Raw genomic sequence first — 27,430 nt, forward strand, 5'->3', positions numbered from 1 at the left:
GGTACGCAGCGCTGTACAATCTTACAATATACACAATTACACACAGGGAGGACAAGTATAATAATAAATACAATAAATAAGTATATATACACAGGGAATAAGTGCCATGTGGTATGAGACACAGTAGGAAGGAGGTCCCTGCCCCGTAGAGCTTACAGTCTAAGTGCCCATAGGGCCCCATACTAATTCATTAGCGGAGCCCTCCACTCCAGGAGCCCCCAGTTATTAGTCAACTGCCAACCTGGGCCCCTGGGCAATGGACTTTGGCAACTAAGTAGAATAGGGGTCCAAAAATCAAAGAACAATAACTTTTACACCAGGCTCATACCCAACCTGCCCACTTACCCCCTATTACAAACCCTGAATCTGGCCAAATCCTGTATGGCAAGGGGCATAGTTCAGACTCTATATCTTGGGGGGGGGGGGTGGTCTGTGTAACGTTACACAGAACATGTGGTGGAAGAGAATAGAACGCACTCTGTGGCGCAGGAATGGCGCCATCTGCTGGCAGTTTTATGGATTAGTTTTACCTACACAGCTAAGAACACACGGCGCGGCTGAGTATTCGAAAAGCGCAGGCGTATAAGAAGGGCAGCCGACGCATGCGCAGTCGCATTACTAACGAGGCATGAATCCATTTGCGCATGCGCTGTCGGTCTGTGCTAGTACATGCGCAGTGTCTTTGTTTCCCCAGGTTGAGTGGAGTGGGTCACGCATGCGCAGTGACCCCGGCTGGTCGGCCGCCCGGCCCCGGGAGAGATCGGTGGCTCCATGGGAGGATGAAGGAGATGGTTGGAGGCTGCTGCGTGTGCTCGGATGAGAGGGGCTGGGCCGAGAACCCACTTGTCTACTGCGACGGACACGGGTGTAACGTGGCTGTGCATCAAGGTGAGGGGGGCAAGCCGTGCAGGGGGAGGGGCGCAAACTGACAGGAGGCTACAGGGGAACAAGTGCGGGGCTGGGGGGCAGCTACAAAGCACGGCAGGCGGGGGGGCAGGCTGCTACTCCATCAACTCCAGCGGGACTGCAACTCTCTGCCCCTCACCACATACACGGCGGCCCGGATAGTAACATATGGGCACCAACAGCCCTCACAGCCAGCGGGGCTGGCAATGCGCACACTCAGGGGGAGCAGCATGACATGTATTTCCCCCACTATCCTCCCATTGGCTGGGGCCCCCCTCACTGGCACTAATGGGGTGTCAGGCAGCCTCAGCACCTCTGCCTCATTCTCTGTAACAGTGACTAACAGCTCCTCATTCATCACTGCTCCTAACCAGTCCCTTATGCCAAGGCACACTGCGACCTAGTGTCATCTACAAGCCAGTTGCCAGTGTGAACAGGCCCATAGAGTTTAGTGCTACTTAACTTTCCAGATGTTGTACCTGCTCTTCACCTTCATTGCTTGAGCATAATGGATAATGATATAATGAATATACATTCTTATATGGGAAAAGCACAAGGAAAGTGATCTTTATTATGGGGAGGTGATTAAATATATATATATATATATATATATATATATATATATATATATATATATGTATATCAGGGGAAGCATAGGGGAAATGTTTATATGTAATGTGGCAGGGGAGGCATATAGGAAATAATGATATATGGTGTGAAAGTGCAGGGGAAATGATTATATACAATGGGGAATGAGAAACAACATAGAGGAAATGTTTATATATAATAATGTGAAAGGGGAAGCATAAGGGAAATGATTATATATAATGGGGAAGGAGACGCATAGGGGAAATGATTACATATGGTGGGGAAGCATAGGGGAAACGATTACATATGGTGGGGAAGCATAGGGAAAATGATTACATAAGATGGGGAAGCATAGGGGAAATGATTACATATGGTGGGGAAGCATAGGGGAAATGATTACATATGGTGGGGAAGCATAGGGGAAATGATTACATAAGATGGGGAAGCATAGGGGAAATGATTACATATGGTGGGGAAGCATAGGGGAAATGATTACATAAGATGGGGAAGCATAGGGGAAATGATTACATATGGTGGGGAAGCATAGGGGAAATTATTACATATGGTGGTAAAGCATAGGGGAAATGATTACATATGGTGGGGAAGCATAGGGGAAATGATTATATATAATGGGAAAGGTGAAGCATAGGGGAAATGATTACATATGGTGGGGAAGCATAGGGGAAATGATTACATAAGATGGGGAAGCATAGGGGAAATGATTACATATGGTGGGGAAGCATAGGGGAAATGATTATATATGGTGGGGAAGCATAGGGGAAATGATTACATATGGTGGGGAAGCATAGGGGAAATGATTACATATGGTGGGGAAGCATAGGGGAAATGATTATATATGGTGGGGAAGCATAGGGGAAATTATTGTATATGGTAGTAAAGAAATTATAATGTATAATGGGGAAGGTAAAGCATAGGGGAAAATGATTATATATAATGGGGAAAATGATTATATATAATGGGGAAGGTAAAGCATAGGGGAAAATATTACATATGGTGGTAAAGTATAGGGGAAATAGGTATATGGGGAAAGGGAAGCATAGGGAAAATCCTTATATATGGCTCGGACACGTGTGGAAAATGATTATATGTAATGGGGAAGTGGAAGCACCTTCCTGTTAATTCTCAGATTTAACATAGTAAGTTAGGTTGAAAAAAGACACATGTCCATCAAGTTCAACCATAATGCCTATATATAACCTGCCTAACTACTAGCTGATCCAAAGGAAGGCAAAAAAAACCCATCTGAAGCCTCTCTAATTTGCCTCAGAGGGGAAAAAATTCCTTCCTGACTCAAAATGGCAATCGGACCAGTCCCTGGATCAACTTGTACTAAGAGCTATCCCCTATAACCCTGTATTCCCTCACTTGCTAAAAAGCCATTCAACCCCTTCTTGAAGCTATCTAACGTATCAGCCAGTGAAGAGAAGTCCACAGAATTTCTCTCAGAATATTTGATCGAAACATCCGCCAGTCCGCAAGTGGCAGCACTTCAATAAAATGCCTTTATGTAGCAGTTTAGGGTACAGAATAGCAACATTTCAAGCCTATGTGGCTGGAAACTTCCAGCAGTTGATTTTTGTAGTTGATTAAGTCTTTATCTTGGCAATAGGGATGCACCAAACCCAGGATTCATTTCAGGATTCGGCCAAATCCACGTGTCTGGCCGAATCGAATCGAAATCCTGAAAATCACAGGACTTTTGGTTACATGAACACGGAAGGAAAACATTTTTTAAGCACGCGCTTCTATTTAACCCTTCCATAGCCTACTTTGGCCAAATCTCTCACAAAGGATTCGGGGTTTGCCCGAACCCAAAAATAATGGATTCAGTGCATCCCTACTTGGCAATGACATATACATTGTGCAATTCCAAGTATTCTATCCCCTTTTGTTAGTCTTCATTTAATAGATTCCTGGCCCTGCTGGACAGTGCATCGGCATTCACCGCCCTCTGCTTTCTTTAGAATTTGCAATTTAATTGTCCCTCATTATTCACTTACCTTATTTGTAATAATACTTTTGTATCCGTACTTCTCTATGTCCAGTCACCCTAGCAACCAGACTGTATTTGTATGTATGTATATCTTTATTTATAAAGTGCTACTTATGTATGCAGCACTGTACAGTAGAATACATTAATACAAACGGGGTTATTAAGATAATAATAGATAAATACTAAGTATAACAATAAATACAAGATACAGTTGCAATAAGTTAAGAGTCAAAGAAACAAGAGGATGGAGGTCCCTGCCCCGTAGAGCTTACAATCTAGATTTGGGACAAAAAAATGATAAAAGATTTGTAATAAAAACTAACAGTAAAGATCTAACCCCACAATCAATGTCGTTATGGATCACTTACCCTAGCAACCAGAGAGAATTTCATACACTGGTTCATGGAAAAGCCAATAATCTTAAATGTTTGAAAATGATTGCCCCTTATATTTAGGCAGATAAAATCCATGACAACTTTATCAGTAAAGAGCAATATTAAATTACGTTCTCTTCTAGGGATTATACTACTGAGCATGCATATAGTCTAGAACAGGGGTGGGCAAACTTTTTGGTTTAGGGGCCACATTGACTTTTAAAATTTGACAGCCGGGCCAGAGTTACGCCGTTTCTGCTCATCAGTGCCCAGACGCCAAGTCTCGCGTGATGAGACTTGCGGAGTCGGCGGTCCAGATTAAAAAGACCAACGGGCTGTACGTGGCCCGCGGGCCGTAGTTTGCCCACCCCTGGTCTAGAACAAACACTTTCTAAGAGTTGTACATTTGCCCCCATATGTAATAAAAGGCACTAAGTTTGCCAGGTTCAGTGACTCATAGCAACCAAAAAGATGTTACCTTTAAACAGGTGACCTGTAAATGCTGTCTTTTAATTGGTTGCTATGGGTTACTGCTCCTGGGCAAACGCAGTGCCTTTTATTACATAACCCCCTTACTCTGGGGGTTTTTTTCTTTTTAAGAGTTGCTGTTTGCTTTTGTACATTACATGTATTTCTATATACACAGTTTGTATGTCTATGGGTGAGCATATATAGTCATTTACATTCTTATTACCCTATGGCAAGAGATATCTAACCATGCTGCTGCTGTGGGGCCTGGGTGTATAGAGGGATAGCTTTCTCCATTGGCCCTAGTTCCTTTCTTATAGATTGTTTTTTTGCATAACTTAGATGTATATACCACAGTGCCTATATGGGCCCTATTACTAAGCTTGGGGTTATCTGTAGACAAGGCGTGCACACACGTGTGCTTGTGCGTAAGTGTGAATGGGTGTCGAGATGGGAGATAAGGCTTCTTGTTTGATGTAATGGGTTTCTCTTAAATGCGGATGTGGCCTTTGCCTTTAGCTCTCTCTCTTTCTCTGTGATTCACTTTCATGTGTGAGGAGATAGAGATGACAGGAAACCATGCGTGGGTGTGTGATTTGGGGGGTATGAGGTATCTGTATAAATGAGTTTAGTGGGCCGGTATATGCCACGTACATACAAGTACAGTCACACGCTGAGGGAAGTTTATTTCAGTATTTGTATTTCCCAGCAAGTCAGTGTGCCAATTGTTCTCTTTTTCCCAGAATGGGCATCTCTTTCCTGTAACCAGTCACTCACTCTTGTATAGAATCTGTTATTCTACTATACTTTATATAAATAAGCTGCTGAGTAGCTGCGGGGGGAGCCATTCAAGTTGGAAAGGGTTAAACGGAACAGCTTACATAGCAGCTAACAGAAAAGCTCTGTATATTACAATGGGGTTCTACAGAGCTTATCTGTTATCGGCTATGTAACCTGTACCTTTTTTCCAGCTTGAATGGCTGGGCCCCATAGCTACACAGCAGCTTGTTTATATAAACTATAGTAGGGTTTCTGAAGTGAATAAACAGTTTTTACTAAACATACATCTTGAAGTCTAGAAAAGAATAATATTAATGTCATTGCAAAAGTGCTAAGAAGAGGACTAATTCGTTTCAAGGGTGGGTGTGGCTAAAGTAATTCGGATAAGAGAGGTTAAAGCATAAGTTAGCTCTAAAAACATTGGGGGGGTATTTGATTAGTATAATGTAGACAGGAATGTTCTGAGACAATTTGCAGTTGGTCTTTATTTTTCTTTATTTGTAGTTTTTTAGTTATTTCATATCCAGTTCAGGAGCTCTCCAGTTTGGAGTTTCAGCAGGTATTTGGTTTCTAGGGTCCAAGTTACCTTAGCAACCAGGCAATGGTTTGGATGAGAGACTTGAAAATGATTACGAGAGAGCCTGAATGGAAAAAAGTTACAAAAAGTAACAATTAAACTGTAGCCTCACAGAGCAATAGTTTTTTTGCTGCAGGGGGTCAGCGACCCCCATTTAAAAACTGCAAAGAGTTGGAAGAAGAAGGCAAATAATTCAGAAACTATAACAAATTAATAATGAAGACCGATTGAAAAGTTGCTTAGAATTGGCCATTCTATAACATATTTAAAGTTATTTTAATGGTGATCCACCCGTTTGAGTTTGCATTGAGCTTTTTGTTTGTTTTGTTGTTTGCATTTGAGATATTTAGCTGAATGTTTGAGGCACTAAATAGGAAAATAAGTCTAATTAAAAAGAAATTCTACTTTTCTTTCAGCCTGCTATGGGATTGTACAGGTACCCACTGGTCCCTGGTTCTGCCGCAAGTGTGAGTCCCAGGAGAGGGCCGCCCGGGTGGTAAGTGTGTGTTTTTTAGTACTGCTCATTATCCTGTAAGAGGCCATTTTTAGAGGAGACACCAGATGCAGAGTCTTGAGTCCAGTCAAGGGATGTTATATAAGGTCCTGCTATCAACCATATATGAAAAGGTTGTATGTTGCATGTATGTTGGCCACTCCAGCTTTAAATTATACATATACATCTGAGCGCTCGTGAACATGTGACCATAGCTGAATAAGTGGTACTCAGAGACCCACCTTGTGCAAGGAATCACCCCTACTGTTATCCTCCAGTGACCTAGGCTTTCTCGCTTGCTTCTAGAGATGTGATTTGTGCCCCCATAAAGAGGGGGCACTAAAGAGAACAGACAACGGAGGTAAGTTTTTTACTTTACCTCTTGTATTGGTTGTTTTTGTATGTTATTGTTTACATCCATTAAAGGGGAACTCAACCCAAATTTTTGGGTGAAAAGTAAACATAATTTCAAGAAAGTTTCCTAAGTCCCTGTTTTCCTGCTGATCTGGCTGACTACTTTGAGACTCAAATGAAATGTAACAGTAGCGCCTGTCCCTCAGCCTGCCTTCAGTCTGCATCCTCCCAATCCCACAATTCCCTGCTGCACACGTGATGTCAATAAGGAAAGGAACATCAAAGTGCAACACATTGTAGGTTATGTAGTTATTTCTGTAAGCTGTGGAGAAGTTATTACAATTTGTAACATCAGTGTTTTAGTCCCTCCTCCCCTGCCAGGATTACAAATGATGCAGAAAGAGCAGAACTGTTTTGCAGCTGGATTTCAGCATATAAAAATGGTATTTATTCCTACTTTTCAAAGGAACAGATTACAGTGATAGGTATATTAGGGGTTTCTGTGTGGTGCTCTTTAACACATTTTGGTTTGGAAGCTGGAGTTCCCCTTTAATTTTCCAACACTGTGGAATATGTTGCTGTTTTAAAAATACATGTTAATAGTAATAAGGTTGTCTATGGAGATGAGTGATCAGTTTATCAATGCAGTTCATTATTCTTCAATAGTAACTTATATTTTCTGCCACTTTCTTCTCTTTTTAATGCTCCCAGGTTGGGCACATGTTGTGTGTGCCCTCTATATCCCAGAGGTCCAGTTTGCCAATGTCCTGACCATGGAACCCATTGTGCTGCAATTTGTGCCACACGATCGCTTCAATAAGGTACACCAAGCTTCACTTCAACGTTTCTGTGCCCCCCACTTTATGCCAACCCTAGCAGTAGATACAATGTCTGTCTGTCCTGTGCCTCCTTAGACCTGCTACATCTGCGAGGATCAGGGAAGGGAGAGCAGAGCTGCATCTGGAGCCTGTATGACCTGCAACAAGCATGGCTGTCGGCAAGCATTCCACGTGACATGGTGAGATAAAGGATTTTACTGTGGGGGATTTAGTGGAACCCATGATATGAATGAACTAGTATGGGAATAGTATTTGGTACAAGTGATATAAGGATTTTTATTCTTCTGCATGGGATATATAGTGAGTAATGTAGGGGGAGGAGGAGCCTCATGCTGTGAATTGGCGCTTATGGGTACATTAAAGTGGACAAGTTGCCTTTTGCATGTGAGACTATGAAAGGGGAAGTGTTTCACTGTAACAGGTATCCTCCCTGCTGTCCATGTCAGTGCTCAAATGGCCGGGCTGCTGTGTGAAGAAGAAGCTCAAGAGGTGGATAATGTCAAATATATTGGATACTGCAAATACCATTTCAACAAGATGGTCCGAGACCCACAGGTATGTGCTTCATCCTGACTTGCTGTTTCTAGTTTCTCTTTATAGCTTCTCTTGTAGAACCAGGGGCTTCATGGGAGGTTTTGTACCTTATGACACACAGACTACTTTACCAGTTGCCTATGGGCAAACAACTGGGCAGTGGTTGTGTGTATGGTAGATAACTTACATGCTGTCCATAAATTAAAGATTTGGAATAGCTGTGATAGTGGCTAACACTAGAAATGATTACAGATTGCCAGTCCGGGCCTGATTAAAGCCCTCCCAAGCAATATTTCCCATTTTTTTTCCATTGGTATGTTAATCTATACCTTCTATTTCTTTTTGCTCTCTCTCACATCCTTTTTTTTCCTTTTAATTAGAAGGTCTCCCGCCTTCCTTGTCCATTTGTCCCAGGCCGATGCAGTCGCTCGGGGTCCCCTCTGGATAAATCCCTCCTGTTTAGAGAGCGACAGAAAAAGGTGTGTATGAAAATATTTTCCTGTTCCGGACAAGTGCATTCACCTGTGCACACATGCAAATACACATTTGAGTGTGAACTTGCATACTGATACTGCAGCCTGCATACTGGTGTGTTCTGCGCAATTAGCAATTAAAAGCGTAGTTCACCTTAGAAATTTTAGTATCATGTAGACAAATACTTTCTAAGAATGTTTGCAATTAATCTTCATTTTTTTTTAACTTTAATAATGTAACTTTTTGATCAGCAGCAGATAAAAATTCCACAACTATCTGTTAGCTTGGGTCCAATTTACCCTAGCAACCAGCCAGTGATGTGAATATATATCTTGAACTAAACAGCGCAAACAGGGAAATTGAAGCTCCTCCGTGTTGGGTCCTTGCAAAGTAGATAATTAGATTACAAGTATACAATTGCCTCCCTTTCACCCTTGTTTTGACTGTTTTGTTAGCAGAAGTCCATTATGCAGGGGTATTATTTATGCACCACAAATCTACCTCATAGGGACCAAACATGGAGGAGCTTCAGTCTACCTGTTTGCCCTGTCTAGTGGTACCTTTTGTCTACTGAAAAATCTATGTTCTGCTCAAGCCCTAATGATTGCACTTATGTTGGACATGATGGCCTGGAAAACATTTTTCTCTAAAAACTAAAACACTAAAAAGGAATATGGCTAGAAATTCTAAATTTTATATACTGAACATATTGCACCAGCCTCAAGGTTCAGCATCTCTATAGTAATGATTCAGGTCTTTACAGTTGTCACTGGAGCTCCCCATCTTGGGTTTTGTTAGGAGTGTCAGTGGCACTGCACATACTCAGTGTGCTCTGGGCAGCCAGCGAGAAGCTAAGCTTAGGGGTTGTCGCAAATTATCAAGCAGAAAATGAGGTTTGTTTGTCATAGAGGGTGATGCTACAGGGCTGATTATTACTTTCTGATGGTAATTGCACTGGGTTTCTGAGCAGCACAGAGCAAGTGCAGGGAATCAGCAGGAAAGAAGGTGGGGGGCCACTGGGGGCATCTTTAGGGGCACGGATCTTCCCTGCTAAAGGGCTGTGAGTCCCTTGGGCTGGTACAGAATAAGCAAGTTAAGACTGCCTGCACTTGACTTTAACTGAGCAGTTATGTTTCCTGTCTTATATTCTGAAGCTTCCTGCGCTGTCATTGGCTTCTTCAGTTTCCCTCTAAAAGGGCAGGGATTACCCTTCTGTATTTTTTCTGTTTAGTGGTGTATTCCTTCTGTTTTATTCTTGAATGACATTTTAGTTGCTCTCTTACAGAGTCATAAAGATAAGGAGCGCGTAAAGCACCGCAAGCATCGAGATTCCCCCGGCCACTTAACAGTGCCCTCTCTGCTGCCAGTACCTGCTGAGAAGGTGCCAGTGTTCATTCAGTTGTTTGCTAGTATTACTTAACTCCCTGGCTAATGCTTCTTTCGAATGCATTCAGCTAGTCCTGTTCTTTGTGCAGCATTTCCTTGGGTGCTTAAGAACATTTCATTGGCTGCTCCAGCGCACACCATTTATTGTTTGGCTGCTTCATCGCATGCGCCTTTTTTCTTGGCTTTTCTCTTGGCTTTTTCACATTTCTCTTGGCTGCTCCAATGCATAGCACATTCTCTTGGCTGCTCCTATATACACCATTTTTTCCTCAGAAATAAGAAACCACTTCTTACTGGGCCACTCCAGCACACAACGCTTTGTCTTGAGCTACTCGAACATTTCATCCTGAGCTGATTCAGAACACATTGCATTATCCTGGGCTGATTCAGAACACATTGCATTATCCTGGGCTGATTCAGAACACATTGCATTATCCTGGGCTGATTCAGAACACATTGCTTTATCCTGAGCTGATTCAGAACTCACTGCTTTATCCTGAGCTGATTCAGAACTCACTGCTTTATCCTGAGCTGATTCGGCACTCACTGCTTCATCTTGGGCTGTCCCAGCACTCAGTGCTTTATCTTGGGCTAACCCAACATCCACTGCTTCATCCCAGGCAGACCTAGCACTTACGGCTTCATCCCGGCTTACTTGGCACCCACTGCTTTATTCCGGGCCAAAACAGCACCCACTGCTGCATCCCGGGCTGACCCAGCACCCACTGTTTCATCCCGGGCTGACCCATCACCCACTGCTTCATCCCGGGCTGACCCATCACCCACTGCTTCATCCCAGGCTGACCTAGCACTCACAGCTTCATCCCGGGCTTACCCAGCACCCACTGCTTCATTCCGGGCCAAAACAGCACCCACTGCTTCATCCCGTGCTGACCCAGCACCCACTGCTTCATCCCGTGCTGACCCAGCACCCACTGCTTCATTCCGTGCTGACCCAGCACCCACTGCTTCATCCCATGCTGACCCAGCACCCACTGCTTCATCCCGTGCTGACCCAGCACCCACTGCTTCATCCCGTGCTGACCCAGCACCCACTGCTTCATCTCAGGCTGACCCAGCACCCACTGCTTCATCCCAGGCTGACCCAGCACCCACTGCTTCATCTCCGGCTGACCGAGCACCCACTGCTTCACCTGGTTCCTTCAGTAATCACTCATTATCCTGGGCTGCTCCAGCATTCAGTATCTTCTTCCTTTATTGCTTCTTTCTCAGCTCATATCTGTCTGACTTACTGATCTTTTCTTTAATTATCCCCATGTAGCATGAGACAAGTACAGAGAGTCCAGAGGTCATGAGATCAGAAGTGAAAGCAAAAAAACCATCAAGCCACAGAGGTCGCAAAACAGGTGGCAAAGGGTCAGCTGGAACTGGAGGGTCCCTTCCATCAGGTATCTCCCCAGATATTTTCCTCCCAGTAAAAACGTAACCACGAATGCCTTACTTCCTACTATATCATCTGTCCTGCCAGTTAGGCAATCTGTTTCTTTTCCTCTTCTTTCATATTGGGATACCCTTTGGGATAAAAGAAATTGATTTAGTGCAGAGATAATATTACTGCAGACAGATGCATGTAGCTAAAATTGAAGGGGTGCCATATATGGTTTGTGATTGGTTATTTGGTAGCCCTTATGTGGACTGGCAGCTTACAGGAAGCTTTGTTTGGTAGTAGACCTAATTTTTTATGCAACCAAAACTTGCCTTCAAACCAAGAATTCATAAACAAACTTCTTTGAGGCCACTGGGAGCAACATCCAAGGGTTTGGTAAGAAACATATTGCTCCCAATTCACTGGTTGGGGATCATTGGACTAGAAGGTGGGCAAATGTATTGAGCTTAATGGTAGCAAATGATTTACTGGGATATGTAGTCTTTCTGATGATGGTCTTTCTTTTCCTGTAACAATCATTCTAAAGAAATGGCTTTTAGGCTTCAGGCCCCCCTCTAATTAGCAATAAGTGAAATATTTCACCAGGAGCGCAAAAACACGCCATAGTCACTAAGGAGCCATGAAAAAATGCCCATTGACTTCAGTGCATTGTGCAAGTGTTTGCCTTTTTGGAAACATTTCAGCGAAGCAAAACAGGACAGATTCCCTCATCACTAGTTATCATTTGTTCAGGATTCCCCCTGTACTCATAATGTTACTGATTCATTCAGCCCTATATTTCCAAGAATATCAGTAAAAAGAAAATAAATGTTTACCTCAAATCTTAACCTAAATGGCCTTTAGGCTGATATCCCATCGAGTGAGTTAGTCAGCCATGATAGATCTACCCTGGGAGACTAACCGCTCCAAAATGCCTTTCGACCTCTGGAGTTGTGGTGGAAAGGCCAATGCATGTATTCGTGCAAAAATTCCTCCTGCAACAGGAGGCCTTTCCAACGGCGACTCTTATGGTTGCCAGTGGAAAGGCATTTTGGAGCGGTTAGTCATCCGCGGTAGCAGAGGTCTATCACAGACGACTAACTTGCTCCTTGGAACATTAGCCTTAAGATAGGTTTTCAGATGTATGTACAAGTGCAAATAGGCTTTCTCCCCAAATCTCACCCAAACTGTTCCTCAGGCTGGGCACTCTGGGCCTAGGGAGGCTACCACACCATGTGGGAGCCCCTGCTTTTAGGCAGCCACTATGCTTATTGACAGCCCGCTATTAATAACCAACCCCTGCAGAAGTGTTATTGTTTTAGTTGGACATTTGGTTGTTGGACAAGATCTGTGACCCACTCCACACAGCCACACCACAACAAGCACACTGCTGCTCCTAAAATAACATTTCTCCTTCCTTATAACTATACTGTATGCATAATAAAACATTTCTAGAGCCAATATAAGTTATAGATAAAGCTTTATATTTATTAATATTGGTTGTTGATCATACTAGACAGTTTTTTTCATTTTGTGTTTTCTGTTCTTATATCATTCTCGGCGTAGGCACATTTCCTCCCCCTACATATTAGGTACCCAAGGCTATGTGGATTCTGGCAGATGCCAGAGGGGGTGCTGTAAGATGCCATAGGCAGTCACTATTTATTGGGCCTGTTTGGAGCTCTATATACTTAAAATGCCAGAGCCTATTTTGAATCCCTGTCCGGTACTGCCCATGACTCTTGCTTACAACCCCTTGTGCATATCTTCTGACAAACATCTTTCTTCAGTTTCTAACATGAATTTTTCCCTTTACCCACAGGTAGTGCGTCCTCTCCTCCAGACCTGATCACCTTTCCTAAACTAGAGGAACAGGATGAGGAAGAAGATGAAGAGGAAGACAATGATGACGAAGAAAGAGGAGGTCCTTCCAAACCAACACCCACATCCCCACCAGAGCTGACTTTCTCCAGCTTTGGGTCCATAATGCGTTTCTCCACTGACCCCAGCCCAAACTCTCGGACGTGGGATCCATCTCCTGGGGAACATCGACCGCAGAAGTGGGGCAGGGAAGCAGCAGAAGGACCGCGGGAGAAAAAACACAAGGGAAACAAGAAGAGCAGACATGGACCTGGTCGGCCTCGAGGGAGCAAAAATAATCCTTCTCATAGCACTGCACCCCCCACACTAACTGCGCCACCTCGGCACTATACCCATCATTCCTCTCTGCACAGTGTCAGCCTTGAATCCCCTCTGCTCTCCTCCGGTAAAGGACAGCTCTGTGTATGTGTGCCTGCATACGCCGTGGGGTATATGTGCATATTCCTGAGTGCATTTCTCATTTTCCTCTCTCTCATTGTCTGAGGGGCTGGGATTGCTGTTTGATACGTCCTGCTATGTCTGTATTCAAACTGTGTCTCTTGTCTTTGGTTCTGTTGTCTACAACACTTTATGTCTTTATATAATATGCTTGTACAAATATATATCACACACCTACATGCCCAGGGAGTAGGGATCTAGTACTGTGTATATTGGGCTTAAAAATGATCCCACATAGCATAACCCAGAGTGGTGCAGGCTTGCTAGGGTATGAGGAAATTCACCTGTGGACCTGCCCATCCACTTTAATGAGACCAGGCATTTAAGAATAATAAAGAAAAACCCCATCTCACCTTCTGTACAAGGTCCAAAGGACAAACCTTTTAGTGTTCTGTGAAGTTCCCTGGTGTAATGAGCTAAGGTGGCAGTTGCTCATTGGTTAGAGGTAAAAGCAGAGGTAGAAAAGGGCAAGGGCAGAAAAGGCATTTCCCTCTTTTCTGGGGAGTCCCGGCCACAGTCTGAGAAATGTTGGAATTCAGATAACGTCTGGGGAGAGCAAAAGAAGAAGACTTAATTAGGAGTTGCTGGGGGATGGAGAATGTGGAAGGCAGGTTATTTTTTTTTTTAACAGAAATTCTTTTTATTGCTTTTATCAGTATATAAGGGTGGGGATACAGAAAGGAAAAAGGAAGGGGGGAGAGGGGTTACAGCCATAGTTGAGTTTTCCATATTATCATTCAATAACATACAAGAATGCTCGCATATATAGTTCAAGGTAAATCAAACAGGTGAGTATCCAGCCAGCCTCCCCAGACTCTGTCAAATTTGTTCGGCTGGCCTCTGGATTCATATGTAAGCTTAATTAGCAGGAGCATTTTATTGACCAATTCTACCCATTCCGTCTTCCGAGGGGGGAGGGGGGCCATCCAATGCATGATTAACACTTTTTTGGCATAGTATAGTAGTGATCTTACCAAAATTCTAGCGTGATTGGTTGGAACAAGGTCATCCACTAGGCCCAATAGACATATTTCTGGTTGCAATAGTGGTGGGAGGGCTAAAATGTCTATCATATATCTGGTGATTTTAACCCAGTACCTACTGATGATAGGACATGTCCATATCATGCGCCAGAATGACCCATCCACTTCTCCACATCTTTTGCAAATAGGGGCTGGTATTTGGCCCATGCAAAATAGTCTATTTGGGGTATAATAAGTACTAAGCGTAAATTTATGCTGGATCAAGTCTGTCCCTGGAACAAATAAGGAATTTATATAGATTCTCAGTAATTTCTTCCCACTGGTCGGGCCCTAAGCCCGGTATGTTCTCTCGATATCTATTTTAGGCTGTTTGGAATGGGGCTGGGCCACTAGATAATATTTGTGTATAGATGTGGGAGATCATTTTGCTAGGGTCTTCTCTTCTTAGCAGAGAAAGTAGTGGTGGTTCTTTAAGGGTCAGGTCTGTTGCCCCGAACTGGGCTCTAAGTGTATGCCTCATCTGCAAATATCTATACATGGGCAGCTGTGGCATGTTTATTTTCTCCCTAAGTTCCACCATGTTGATAAATTTAGAGTTTGTAAGTATGTCTCCTAGATATTTAATTTTCTTTGATGCCCAGAACCATATAGCTTCCGAATGGTAGAAATGTTGCAAATTTGAGTTTTTCCACAACGGTAGAGAGGGAGACAATATTGGGAAAGCCACTTTTGCAAGCTTTGTTGCTTCTTGCCAGGCGGCTACCGGTGCCTTCATACATGGGGGCAGAGTTGGATGGTCTTTGGGTTTCCTAAATAAATAGTTTCCCAGTGCTTCCAGGGATCCTAGGGTGTTGGCCTGAAGTACCACATTTTGATTTTCCAACTCCTGAGTGAACCACCAATTTATATAACTGAGTTGGGCTGCTAAATAGTAGAAGAGGTTTGGGAGGCTCAGTCCTCCTTTATCGTAGGGGGCTGTTAGCGTAGTAAATGAGACCCTTGGTACTTTATTCCCCCAGAGAAATGGGCGCAGGAAGGCAGGTTATTTACTTGCCTTATACCCTATGGGGATGTAAACCACAAAACAATATTTTCATAATTTTTTGCGCCATATAGTGCCACTTTACATAACTTCTGGTTCTCACTATTGAAACAGTGTATCGGAAGCCAGCACCAGAGTCCAGTTCCCATAAATCTTTGTTTCAAGAGCCAGAAGCATTCCTACCAGATATAAAGCTTGAGTAGGGGGGATCTAGCCGACACTGGAAGAGTAAAACTACATATGAACCCGTAACCATAGGCCTCTGGGGAGGCTCTCACTTTGCTATTAATTTTAGGCTCTTTACCGTTGCACAGGCGCCCCTATATCAGATAAATGTATGGATTAGGATTGACACATGGTGGCCCTAGCCACTCAATAGAATGCAGTTCATTACGCATCGGGCATTGTACAAACTCAAATTATATGATAACTACACTGATTTATTTTTTTTATTCTTCCTTTAACCCTGTCCTGTGCTCTTCTCAGGTATCTACACCAGTAATAAGGACCCTATTTCTGTCAGAGCAGCCTGCAGCACCCCTCTGCCCTCAAGCCTTCTGTCTCACCAGAGTTCCCTCTCACCGTATAGCAGGGGCTGCTCCATTACTCCATCTTCCTCAGCCTCAACTACGCAGGTCGGTATTAGGGAGACGGAGAATGTGCTGCGGGAACCCTGTGTGCCATGAAACATGTTTGACAGATAGTGGATAGTATATGGGTTGGCAGACAGAGGCTATAAAGCAAACTAATAGGTAGGACTAGGATCTGTACTTGTATGTAGAACAGAGGGTACATTATTATTATTATTATGCACAGACATATTGGGCCACTATACTGTTATTAATGTAATATTAATGTACATATATATATTTATTTTATTTTTTTTATTCTGTTCTCCAGTATTTTAAGGTATTGTTGGCTCAGCTTGCACACTTGTTAGCCATGCCTAATTTGCCTGGGTGGGGGGGGGGGGTGGTCACTTTCAGGTTAACTTTTAGTAGATTATAGAATGGACAATTCCTAGAAACGTGTCAACTGGTCTTCATTTTTTATAGTTTTTGAATGATTTGCCTTTATCTTCTGACTCTCTCCATCTTTTAAATGGGGGTCACTGACCCCAAAAGCCAGAAAACTGTTGCTCTGTCAAGCTACCATTTTTTTGTTACTTTTCATTACTTATCTTCATATTTATGCCCTCTCCTAGTCATATTCCTGTGTCTCTTTCAAACCACTGCCTGGTTGCTAGGTTAAATTGGACCCTAGCAACCAGATAGCTGCTGAAATTCCAAACTGGAGAGCTGCTGATCAAAAATCTAGATAATTCAAATACTGCAAATAATAGAAAATAAAGACCAATTACAAATAGTCTCAGAAGAGCACTCTCTACATCATACTAAAATTTAATCAAAAGGTGAACAACCCCTTTAAGGAAGATTTGATTGCACAGTGCCCATTAAAATATTTTTTCCTGTTTAAAAAAAACTCTTCTTTTTCTCGACAGGTATTTTCTCTGCCTGGTTCCACATTCAGTATTCCCTCCTCTCACATATTTGGAAGCCCTCTTTCTATGCCTCCTCTTCTCAGCCAAGCTGAGAGCCGCACAGGTAATGCCAGACATTAGCACAGAAGTAAAAACACGACCTTCAGCTGCTATTGGTCAGTTTTTTGTTTTTTGTTCAGCACCAATCATAAACAGCATCACTTATATTAACATTCTCACCTTTCAATTTGTAACTTATAGTACATTTTCTCTCTTATTTTAGAACCTGAGCTGGAAGACTGCAGCTTTGTCTGTAGGGGGAGTTCCCCCCGGGAAAGCCTGTCCTCTATGTAAGTTGTAGGCATTGAATTAAAGATACTAGATCACTAGATTTACACTGTGCAAAGGCACACTTTTCATTGATTGGTCCCAAACGCCATATATTATTATACATTGGGGTAGATGGTATTATGGGCACTCCTGCAATATATCTTATTTACTAATATATTCCTAAGGAGTTACGGGCCATAGAGCAGTTCCCATATTAAGGCAACATATGTGCTGTTAGGGTGAAGACACACGGAGCTACTAGTAGCAGCTACGTGTCATGGCTACTGAAATAGACAATGCTGATCATTTACTAGTAATTGTCTCTATGTGAGTTTTAGCAGAGGCAATTCTCAGTATTGTCTATGGCAGGGGATTTTCTGGTGTTTAGTAGTCATGACATGTAGCCGCTACTAAGTAGCTTCATGTGTCTTCACCCTAAATGACAAATATGTCTCCTCCTGAAATGAGAGAGTTTTTCATGGTTAAGGGGTTAATTGTTTACAAACATCAGATTATATTGTACCAAGTTGCCTTTTTTCCCCAAAAAACATTTTTATTGTCTAAAGGAGATAACAGAATGTTATACTAGATATGAGAGAGGACAGTCAGGCATATATATGGCAAAACCCCTCCTTTATGATAAAGTACCCTGCCATAGATGCTTCAGTTGCCCATTTAAAGTTCTGCTACCTTTTCTTTTCTACAGGTCACCCATCAGCAGCCTGCCACCTCTCTTTGACCCAAGTGTCCCCAGCAATCAGAATGAGAGTGTTCCGCATGCAACAGCCAATCTTGAGCAGCTACTGGAAAAGCATGGCGAGGCAGGGGTTAACAGTAAGATCTAAATTAAACCGAAAAAGGGATTATACCACAAGTCAGAAGGGTGATAATGGGCCATAGCACAATGTTTAGGTGGGACAGATGCCCACAATGTTTAGGTAGGGCAGATTAGAGGCATTGGGTTATGCTTACAGCCATTGCCTGTCATAATAATGTTTATTATTGCAATGATGTTCCCTTTGTTTTGGGTTGACTTTTTAATCTTGAGCATTAGTCACATGGTTTCCATCTGCTGCCTTTCTGTATCCGCCATCTTGCTTGTAATTGTGTTTGTCAGTTTTAACGGAGATGTCAACATTGTTAGCATGTAGGGACTCTGTATGATACATAGCTACTATGTGCTTCAGTGTGTGCTGTTTGTCACAGAGAAATGGTGCATGAGAGTCTCATTGTATCACAGTTGTAGACATGCTCCAGGCCCTGCACGCTCTGCAGAAGGAGAACCGCTCTCTTCAGGATCAGATAATGACGCTCACGGCTCGCAAGGAAAAGCTCCAGCTGCTCAATGTTCAGCTCTCGTGCCCGTTTCCCCCAACGCTACCACACGTCAGCACACACCTAGGTAAGCGTGTCTGCAGCTCCTCTGTTCTCCATGCTGCTATGGATTCTTCCTTGCAATGCCATACCTATGTCTTTACACAGTTGGAGGTTGCCCTCTATGCTGTACCCTTCTGTACAGTTGGGGTTGCCCTCTATGCTGTACCCTTCCCTCTTTCCACAGATGCCCTCTCGCTTTGTACTATAACCCCCTCTCCCCTTGTTGTAACTCTATTCATATGTATTACTGCCCATGCTATAACTGTATTCTCCACTGAAACCTTTCCTCCTCACTGGAGTATCTGTCACAGCCCCCCAAGAACACACAAACCGCTTTTCTGTCTTTTCACCTGTGTCTTGTACTACTTATTGTTCATATTACCCATATACATTTTCCTTTACCCATTATTTTTCAGTGGGCTCCCAAGAGTCTCTCTGCAGTAAAAGTCCAACTTCCAAGGGAAGCTTCCGTGCCGAGAACTCTTCTTCTGAGGTGAGGTGGAGAATGGTCAATACTTTGCTGCATAATTCTGTATAATTGTTTTCTTCCATAGACAAAGGCATAGATTAGTGTGAGTGTAGAGCTTTTTGTTTTTCTCTACATTTTCATTTACCCATGGGAATTGGAGCTTCCATATTACTTGTTATCCTAAGGCATTTTTCATACAACAGCACCTCTAGTGGTCAGATATTGCAGTTCCTATGGAAGCTTCGATTCCTTCAAATCTCTTATGTAAACTATTCCATAACCCTTGTTATTAAAGGATATGTAAACATTTAAAATAAATGAATTAAGTTAAGTGCCTTTTCCTCACCATTTCTCAGTCTAAGTTTCTTCTTCATCTTTACCTCTATAGGATCCACATTCAGGCTGCCCCAGCAGAAGTAGCTCCTGTCTGTCTTTGCACAGCACTCCTCCCCCAGGTCCTCTCACTCAGACGGGGACCCAGCTTTCGTCTCTAGGGGCAGAGCAGCTAATGAACGGGCTGGTACGAGCTTCTGCCAGTGGGGGCCCTTCCACACTAGCAGCCTTTCCATTCTTAGGGGCATTGTCAGGCAACCCAGGAACTCTCTCGCTGAATGGCATTCTGGGAGCTGTAAATGGAGGTCTACAGGCGTCCTCGGGGCAGTCCCAGAATCCTCTACTCAGCAGCACCACCAGTGCACAGATACCGGCCAGGTAAGCATTGCAGAATATAAGACTACATAAGGAAGTGGGAAAGAGGAATGGATTGACCCCACCCATCTTGCTATGTTTGCACCCCACTGAGTCACCCCAATATTCTCGTTTGTCTCCTGCAGTTTTGCCAACCTGAACACACTCTCAGAGCAGCAGAGACACCTTGTCCAGCAGTTACAGCAGATCACATCTGCACATCTTTCTACGGTAATTCCACAAAAGTTATCCATATCCCATCAGTAGCTACAGCGTGTATCTTCCCATATGGTAAAGCTCTTTGTCTGTCTTTATAGGAACAACAGAGCATTTTGTTTCAGCTGGTCCAGCACATCCAGCAGAGGAGGGACTTGCAGCGCCTAATGACATCACCGCCTGCCCCGCCTTTGCTTCCCGTGACATCCACTTGCACTGCAATGTCATCATCACCTGCTCCGCCTGTTCTCACTGCACAGGCCCCCCCCTTCCTGGGGTCCCCAGTAGAGGGGGGGGTATCGAAAACAGCAGTAAGTTTTCAGCAGTTGAGACATATGCAGAACCTTTCTCTTTCAATATCTGCTGGTCATTATGTTGATTTATGGATTTATGTCTTTGTCATCATGTGACCTGTGCATGCTTCCTTCCTGTTTTCAGGTATGGGATCCATTATCCAGAAACCTATCATCCAGAAAGTTTTGAATTACAGGAAGGTCATCTCCCATAGACTTAATTTTACCCAAATAATTCAAATTTTTCAAAAAGATTTCCCTTTTCTCTGTAATAATAAAACAGTACCTGTACTTGATCCCAACTAAGATATAATTACCCCTTATTGGGGGCAGAACAGCCCTATTGGGTTTATTTCATGGTTAAATGATTCCCTTTTCTCTGTAATAATAAAACAGTACCTGTACTTGATCCCAACTAAGATATAATTACCCCTTATTGGGGGCAGAACAGCCCTATTGGGTTTATTTAATGTTTAAATGATTCCCTTTTCTCTGTAATAATAAAACAGTACCTGTACTTGATCCCAACTAAGATATAATTACCCCTTATTGGGGGCAGAACAGCCCTATTGGGTTTATTTAATGTTTAAATGATTCCCTTTTCTCTGTAATAATAAAACAGTACCTGTACTTGATCCCAACTAAGATATAATTACCCCTTATTGGGGGCAGAACAGCCCTATTGGGTTTATTTAATGGTTAAATGATTCCCTTTCTCTGTAATAATAAAACAGTACCTGTACTTGATCCCAACTAAGATATAATTACCCCTTATTAGGGGCAGAATAGCCCTGTTGGGTTTATTTAATGGTTAAATGATTTCCTTTTCTCTGTAATAATAAAACAATACCTGTACTTGATCCCAACTAAGATATAATTAATCCTTACTGTGGGCAAAACAATCCTATTGGGTTGAGATCCATATTGCAGAAAGACCCCTTATCTGGAAAACCCCAGGTCCTGAGCATTCTGGATAATGGATCCCATATCTGTATTTATAAATAGGTCAGGATCAGTTGGAGAACAAAAGCTGGCCATACATTGAAAGAAACTCTTATTTGTCGAGGCTGGCAAACGAGCAGATCTTTTCCCGATATGCCCACGTTGAGGTGGTCGATATTTGATTGATCTGATTGATGCAATTGATTGATCATGTTGATGGGATAAAGGCCATAAGGACCGCATTAACCGATCCTGATGTGATTTTTAAACCTGCCCAATTGATATCAGTGCGATTTTCAGCCGGATATCAGTCAGGTAGGCCCGTCTGAGGGCCACATACACAACATGATTTGCTGCCAACTTGGACCGTCGGCAACTCTTATCACCCCGTGTATGGCCACCTTAAAGTGCATCTGTCACCCCTATATTGTTTCCCCCAATAGTGCGGGCCCTAATAACCTGCCCCTCTGGTGGGGAAAACATTATGGGGTGACAGGTGCCCTTTGCGAGGCCAAACGCATTAGGCAAAGTAAGCCTACCTCCCTGGCCATCATGGCACAATGCATTACACCAAAACTAGGTCTCACTAGGTATGGCCATCTTTCCAAACTCCTAATTTCACTATGGGGCAAATTACATTTCCGTGTGTTTACCTATTCTGTGTTTATTGACCTCTATACTAGTGCTGGGCGGTATACCGGTATATACTGAACACCGTTTTTTTTTTAAAAAAATGATAAAAATTTTTAACTTACCGGCATACCGGTGTGGGCGCCTCCTGGCAATTTTTCTTACTATTTCCGGGTTGTGCGCGCTGACGTTACGTGCGCGCTGACGTCACGCGCGCAACCCGGAAATAGTAAGAAAAATTGCCAGGAGGCTCTGTGAGCTGTCGGGGGTGCCTGCGGCTGCCTGGCCAGTAAGTTATATTTATGTGAAGGGGATGGGGGGGTGTTTGGGGTTGGATGGGGGGGTGTTTGGGGTTGGATGGGGGGGTGTTTGGGGTTGGATGGGGGGTGTTTGGGGTTGGATGGGGGGTGTTTGGGGTTGGGGGGGGGTGGTTGGGGGGGGTGTGTTTGGGGTGGTCACCTAATCATGCATGGGGAAAAAAAAATACCGTCAAATACCGTGATACCGATATAATAAAAAAAATACTGTGATATAAATTTTTGGTCATACCGCCCAGCACTACTCTATACTCCATTTTGTTTTGCAGAGAGCGGCTGAGAAGACTCCGACAAACCACGAAAAAAGCTAAACCAAAGTCCCCGGCACTCGCCGACATCCCTAGGACACTGTTGTACATCCGCTGTAGGAGAGCGGAGCTCTGCCCATGGCTTGTCACCAGGAGGGGGACACACGGCAACTCAGCAGGAAGCATCTGCCACAGAATACATGCCAGAGAGTATCCTGCCGAGAAATCCGTGTGTATAAACCGTGTGTATATATTTGTGTGTTTTTACTTAGGTTTCATGCTGAGCAATGTGTCATTCCCTTCTAAAGGATTTTACAGTGCAGAGCACTTTGTTCCCGTATACACGCTGAGCATACAGCGAAGCGCTCCGCCTCTGTGTGTATATCATTGAGAATAGTGTATGTGTTATATATATATATATATATATATATATATATATATATATATATATATGTAATACATGCAAACCAGGCAGACTGTTGTGACTCTGGCCTTTCTTGTTACCCACAAGGGGGTCACAGCCGCCCTATACTTTTTAATAAATCTGGCACTTTGAGGTAAATCTGTGTGCGTCCGTTCCACCCTTCCTCACTGGTACTTTTGTTACTGACTCCACCACCTGATCTTTTTCCGTTCTCCGGGGTGGAGCCTAAAGCACCTTTTTGATACTCAGTCTGAATGAAGGAAGAGCGCTGGTGCGTTCAGCTCTCTTTTTTTGCACTGTCTTTGTGTTTCTTTATGTACACAAGACCCCTACTCATTTTTTGTTTTAATGTTCCCTGCCTGACCCATAGGGTTCTGTGTAGGGTAGTGGTGTATAGAGTCCAAAGCTTTCACCATAGGAATGAATTTGAGTTCAGTGATTGTACCTTCAGCTTATGTTGAACAGAACTTCAGCAGGGGATGCTGGGAATTGTAGTGTAACACCATCTGTAGCGCTAGAGGATAATAATACAGGTATGGGACCTGTTATCCAGAATGCTCAGGACGCGGGGTTTTCCAGATAAGGGGTCTTCCCATAATTTGGATCTCCATACCTTAGGACTGTTAAAAATGTATTTGAACAATACATAAGCCAAATAGGATTGTTTTGTCCCCAATAAGAATTAAAAAATAAGTACAAGGTACTGTTTTATTATTATAGAGAAAAAGGAAATCAATTTTAAAAATTGGTATCATTTGCTTATATTGGAGTCTATGGAAGGTCTTCCCACAATTCGGAACTTTCTGGATAATGGGTTTCCAGGTAACCGATCCGATACCTGTACTCCCAGAGGGCACCTATTTATTATCTTGCATCTAGTTATCTTAAAGGGAAAATATACCCTTATTCTTATGGTTTACATTCTATTTATTCTGCCATTGCAGACAGCAGAGTATGATTGTTCAGGCATGGGCAACCAGTAGCCCTCCAGATGTTGATGATCTACACTGAACTGCTAGTGGTATGCTGAAAGTTGTAGTTCATAGGCTTTTGAGGGGGGGAGGGGCTGCTGATATGTGTGGCCTAGCTTATTGTGACGTCTGTGAGTGCAAGCCGCCATATTTGTTTTCACTAAGGTATTTGCCATAGGAAAGTGCAATCTTTACCAGTAAGGGAGCTGATATTATTGTTATCACCAAGAAATATGGCAGCAAGGGTGCAGAAAAAGCTGCATCTTTCTTAGTTTAAAATAAATGGAAAAACATTTTGCCAGTAGATAGGGCATTTTCCCTTTAAGACTAAATGGCTGACATATTTGGGTGACTGGATATAGGAAAAGGCTTTGGACAAAAATACGCAGTAGGAGAACCAAATCGTACCACTTTAAGCACCTTCCAAAAGTCGCTTTGCGCATTGAAATGACTGTTCTGTACAGATGTAGCATCCCCTGTCCTGTACCTGCCACAACCTCTCCCATCCCCATAAGCATATCCGTAAGGCTTAGGCACCTTCTTTCTCTTCTAATAACCCCTGGGAGTGATGGTCTAGCTATAGGTGCCATGCTATGGGTGGCCAGAGCCCAGGGGGCACCTATTTATTATCTGGCATCTAATTATCTGCCATTGATTGGCAGCCGTAGGGGAGATTAAGGGCATCACCTTATAGTGTTAGTAGCAATGAGAAATATTCTGGGTAGCTTGGTGCAGCCCTTCATCTTTCCCCAGCCCTGCTTGTGTAGGTAGTGCAGCAGTGTTTATCATTCTGCAGCTGTGCCCATATCTGGCTGTGCCCATATCTGGCGGTGCCAATCTCATCATGGCAAGAGCAAATAATCTGTGCCACCTGTCATTGATGCTGCTGGTGTCAGGGTTCCTCTAGCCTAAAAAACAGCATGTGTGCCTAAAGGTGGCCATACATGGTAAGATTTAAGCTTATCTGCCCGAGTATGGGGCCCACCCTGACCAATATCTGGGCGAAAATCAGGATCTCGATCGGACAGGCTTGATGTTTCTGTCAGTTCAAGGACCGTTTTGGCTTATTGATGCGGCCCTCACTCTTACGGCTCCTATCCCCTTCATTGTAATGCGATCCTTTGGCCCTAGAGCCAAACGGACTAGAAGGACATCGCCCCACCTTAGGTGGGCATATCAGGAGAAGGACCTCACCAAATGAGCAAATCTTAGAGTGTATGGCCACCTTATGTCCTGCATCTTCATGTAAAGCCAGAGTTTGGCCAGATTTGTTTGATCATTCCAATATAAGGCATGAGTATATTCAACTGGTTCCCTTGTTTAAAGGGCCAGTAACACAAAAACAATAAAAAGGCTTGTACTGTTATCCATCAGCAGTAAATATTGTTGGTTTGTGTGCTTCAGAATCTTTGTAAAGCCATTTTAGGGCTCACGTTTGCATTACAGATACATTGTTTGGAATACAATGGCTTTTAGTGCTGAAATGATTCATATCAGATGTCATTCTCCATTCTCTTAACACCATGTTATAGTATAAAAACCTTTATCATACAACTCTTCCTGCCAAGCAATATTGTATGTGCAGGGGCTGGCCCTTTAAAGCTCTTCACCAACTGCCCCAGGTGGATGCTGGGACCTTACTAGTGTCCAGTGCTTGCCAGTAACTGAAGGGGTGACTCCATATCCATATTTATATATATATTTTCTGAAGCTGGCCCTGGGCATCAGACAAGGAGTTCTGCCCACATAAGCCAGTCTTTATTCAGATAATATTAGATTATTTCTGAAAATGATGTTTTAGAAGACAGAAAACATCCCATAGATGACTGAGAGTATTGGAGCTAAGGATTTATTTCAGGCTAGACCCACAAACAAGCCAACTAAGACAATATGTCATGGTCACAGCAGCGATTAACTGCCCCTCGTGCAATTTACTCCCAGAGAATGAGCTGCCCGGGGTATCACTGGTGATGCTCTGGGGGCTTCTGTCTTGCAGCCGTTCCCCCCATGGCTCGTGCTGGGGCTGCAGGCACAGTGACCACCCACTACTAATCTCACTAGCCTGGCTATTACCTTATATCATTTCAGGGCCTTCTATGTTTTCTTCTGGGTCCCAGCTCTCCATGAGCAGCACTGAGTGTGGGCAATAACAGTGATAACATATCAGTTGTACATTTCATAGCACCGTGTACCATAATATGGATGGGGATGGAAGTGTGGTCCTTACCATTTCATAGACTGACTCTGACTTCAGCTACTAACACCCCTACCTGCAAACAGAAGGTTGGCCCTTCCTATTAAGCACTGGGCAGGGAAGGAGTTAGTAATCATTGAAACAATCAGGGACTATTCTAATAAATGCAAGTTGCTGGGCTCTGCTGACTGGGGCTTATTTATAAACAATGGGCAGTAACCAGGGTTGGACTGGCCCACTGGGTTTTGGGAAGAATCCCAAGGGGCCCTGCCAATTACCCACAAGCCAGTGGCCCCCGGTTACCACCGATCCCTGCCCCACTGCGCTGTTAAAAATGAAAGATGGCTGTATGTTCCACAGTGGAATGCACAGCCATTTTGAATGTTTAACAGCGAGTAAGTAGTACAGCAGAAGGGGAATGGTAATGGCTGCAGGGGGAGTGGCAGCAGCTGGTTGGTGGGCACTTAGGTGGCTGGGTGGTAGGTCCTTGCGTGAGGTACCTAGTGGGCCCTGGGAACCCCAGTCTGTCAGTAACCCATAGCAACCAATCAGTGATTGTCTTTTTCAGCCAGTTGCAGGTTAAACAATGAAAGCAAACACTGGATTGGTTGCCATTGGTTACTGCCCAGTGTTTATAAATGAGCCCCTGATTATGCCCATGCAGGGAGGATAAGAAAATACAGTGTGATTCTGTTTTTTACCTTTTATAACCAGGACGTGTCTGGCCGTGGCCCCCGCTGATCCTGAGCCCTCTGTGAGCTGTTCCAGTTTGCATGTGGGGGAACCTCTTGCCAACATTGCCCTTTGGGTAGATGCTTAGAGGAAAGTCGAGTCCTTCCTTTTCTTTTTTTCATTTGTTGTTTTCATACTTTTTTTATTTTCTCTTTCTTAAAAAAAGTAGCAAAACTTAAAAAATAAAAAAACTGCTGACAAAAGTGAACCCCCAAAGTATTGGTTGGGTCCGAGCATCAGTCTGGCAATAGCTATGTACAGCAAGCAGCGCTGCAGGGACTGTAGCTGGGTGTGCGGCACACTCGGGGGCATTTCTTGGGTGGGGACTTTGCTCCGCCTCCACATTAAGGGGCACATTTACTAAAACTCATCATTTTTCATTTTTTTTTTTTTTTAATTTTCAAACTCAACTAAACTCATTTACTAAACATCTGCTAAAAAAATCCGATAGGAGAAGTAAATTTACTCAAAACAGCTCCCCAGAATTGCCTACCTTTGTCCCTCTGTTCTTTCTGACCTGGTTCCTCAGTTACAAGCTGCTCCATTCCTCTCCTTCCTTGTTCAGAGTGAAGCCCCGCCCCCACTTCCTGTTCAGGTCTCTC

General features: G+C 43.5%; 1 protein-coding gene across 2 annotated transcripts; it reads left to right on the forward strand.

The window, feature by feature from the left end:
* The first annotated feature begins 643 nt into the window (after nt 1–643).
* Nucleotides 644–23,069, forward strand: mllt6 (MLLT6, PHD finger containing). 2 transcript variants are annotated; one of them, NM_001016795.3, is given in 20 exon segments: nt 704–888; nt 6,124–6,203; nt 6,507–6,561; nt 7,266–7,375; nt 7,469–7,572; nt 7,840–7,948; nt 8,308–8,406; nt 9,687–9,782; nt 11,070–11,196; nt 12,997–13,440; nt 16,005–16,153; nt 17,020–17,122; nt 17,282–17,348; nt 18,035–18,162; nt 18,569–18,730; nt 19,122–19,198; nt 19,563–19,885; nt 20,008–20,092; nt 20,179–20,388; nt 22,529–23,069. In NM_001016795.3, coding segments are annotated over 20 exon segments (2,679 nt in total). In that variant the 5' UTR covers nt 704–779; the 3' UTR covers nt 22,571–23,069.
* Nucleotides 23,070–27,430: the final 4,361 nt, after the last annotated feature.

Source organism: Xenopus tropicalis, chromosome 10, assembly GCF_000004195.4.
Source record: "Xenopus tropicalis strain Nigerian chromosome 10, UCB_Xtro_10.0, whole genome shotgun sequence".
In the NCBI taxonomy this organism is placed as follows: domain Eukaryota; kingdom Metazoa; phylum Chordata; class Amphibia; order Anura; family Pipidae; genus Xenopus; species Xenopus tropicalis.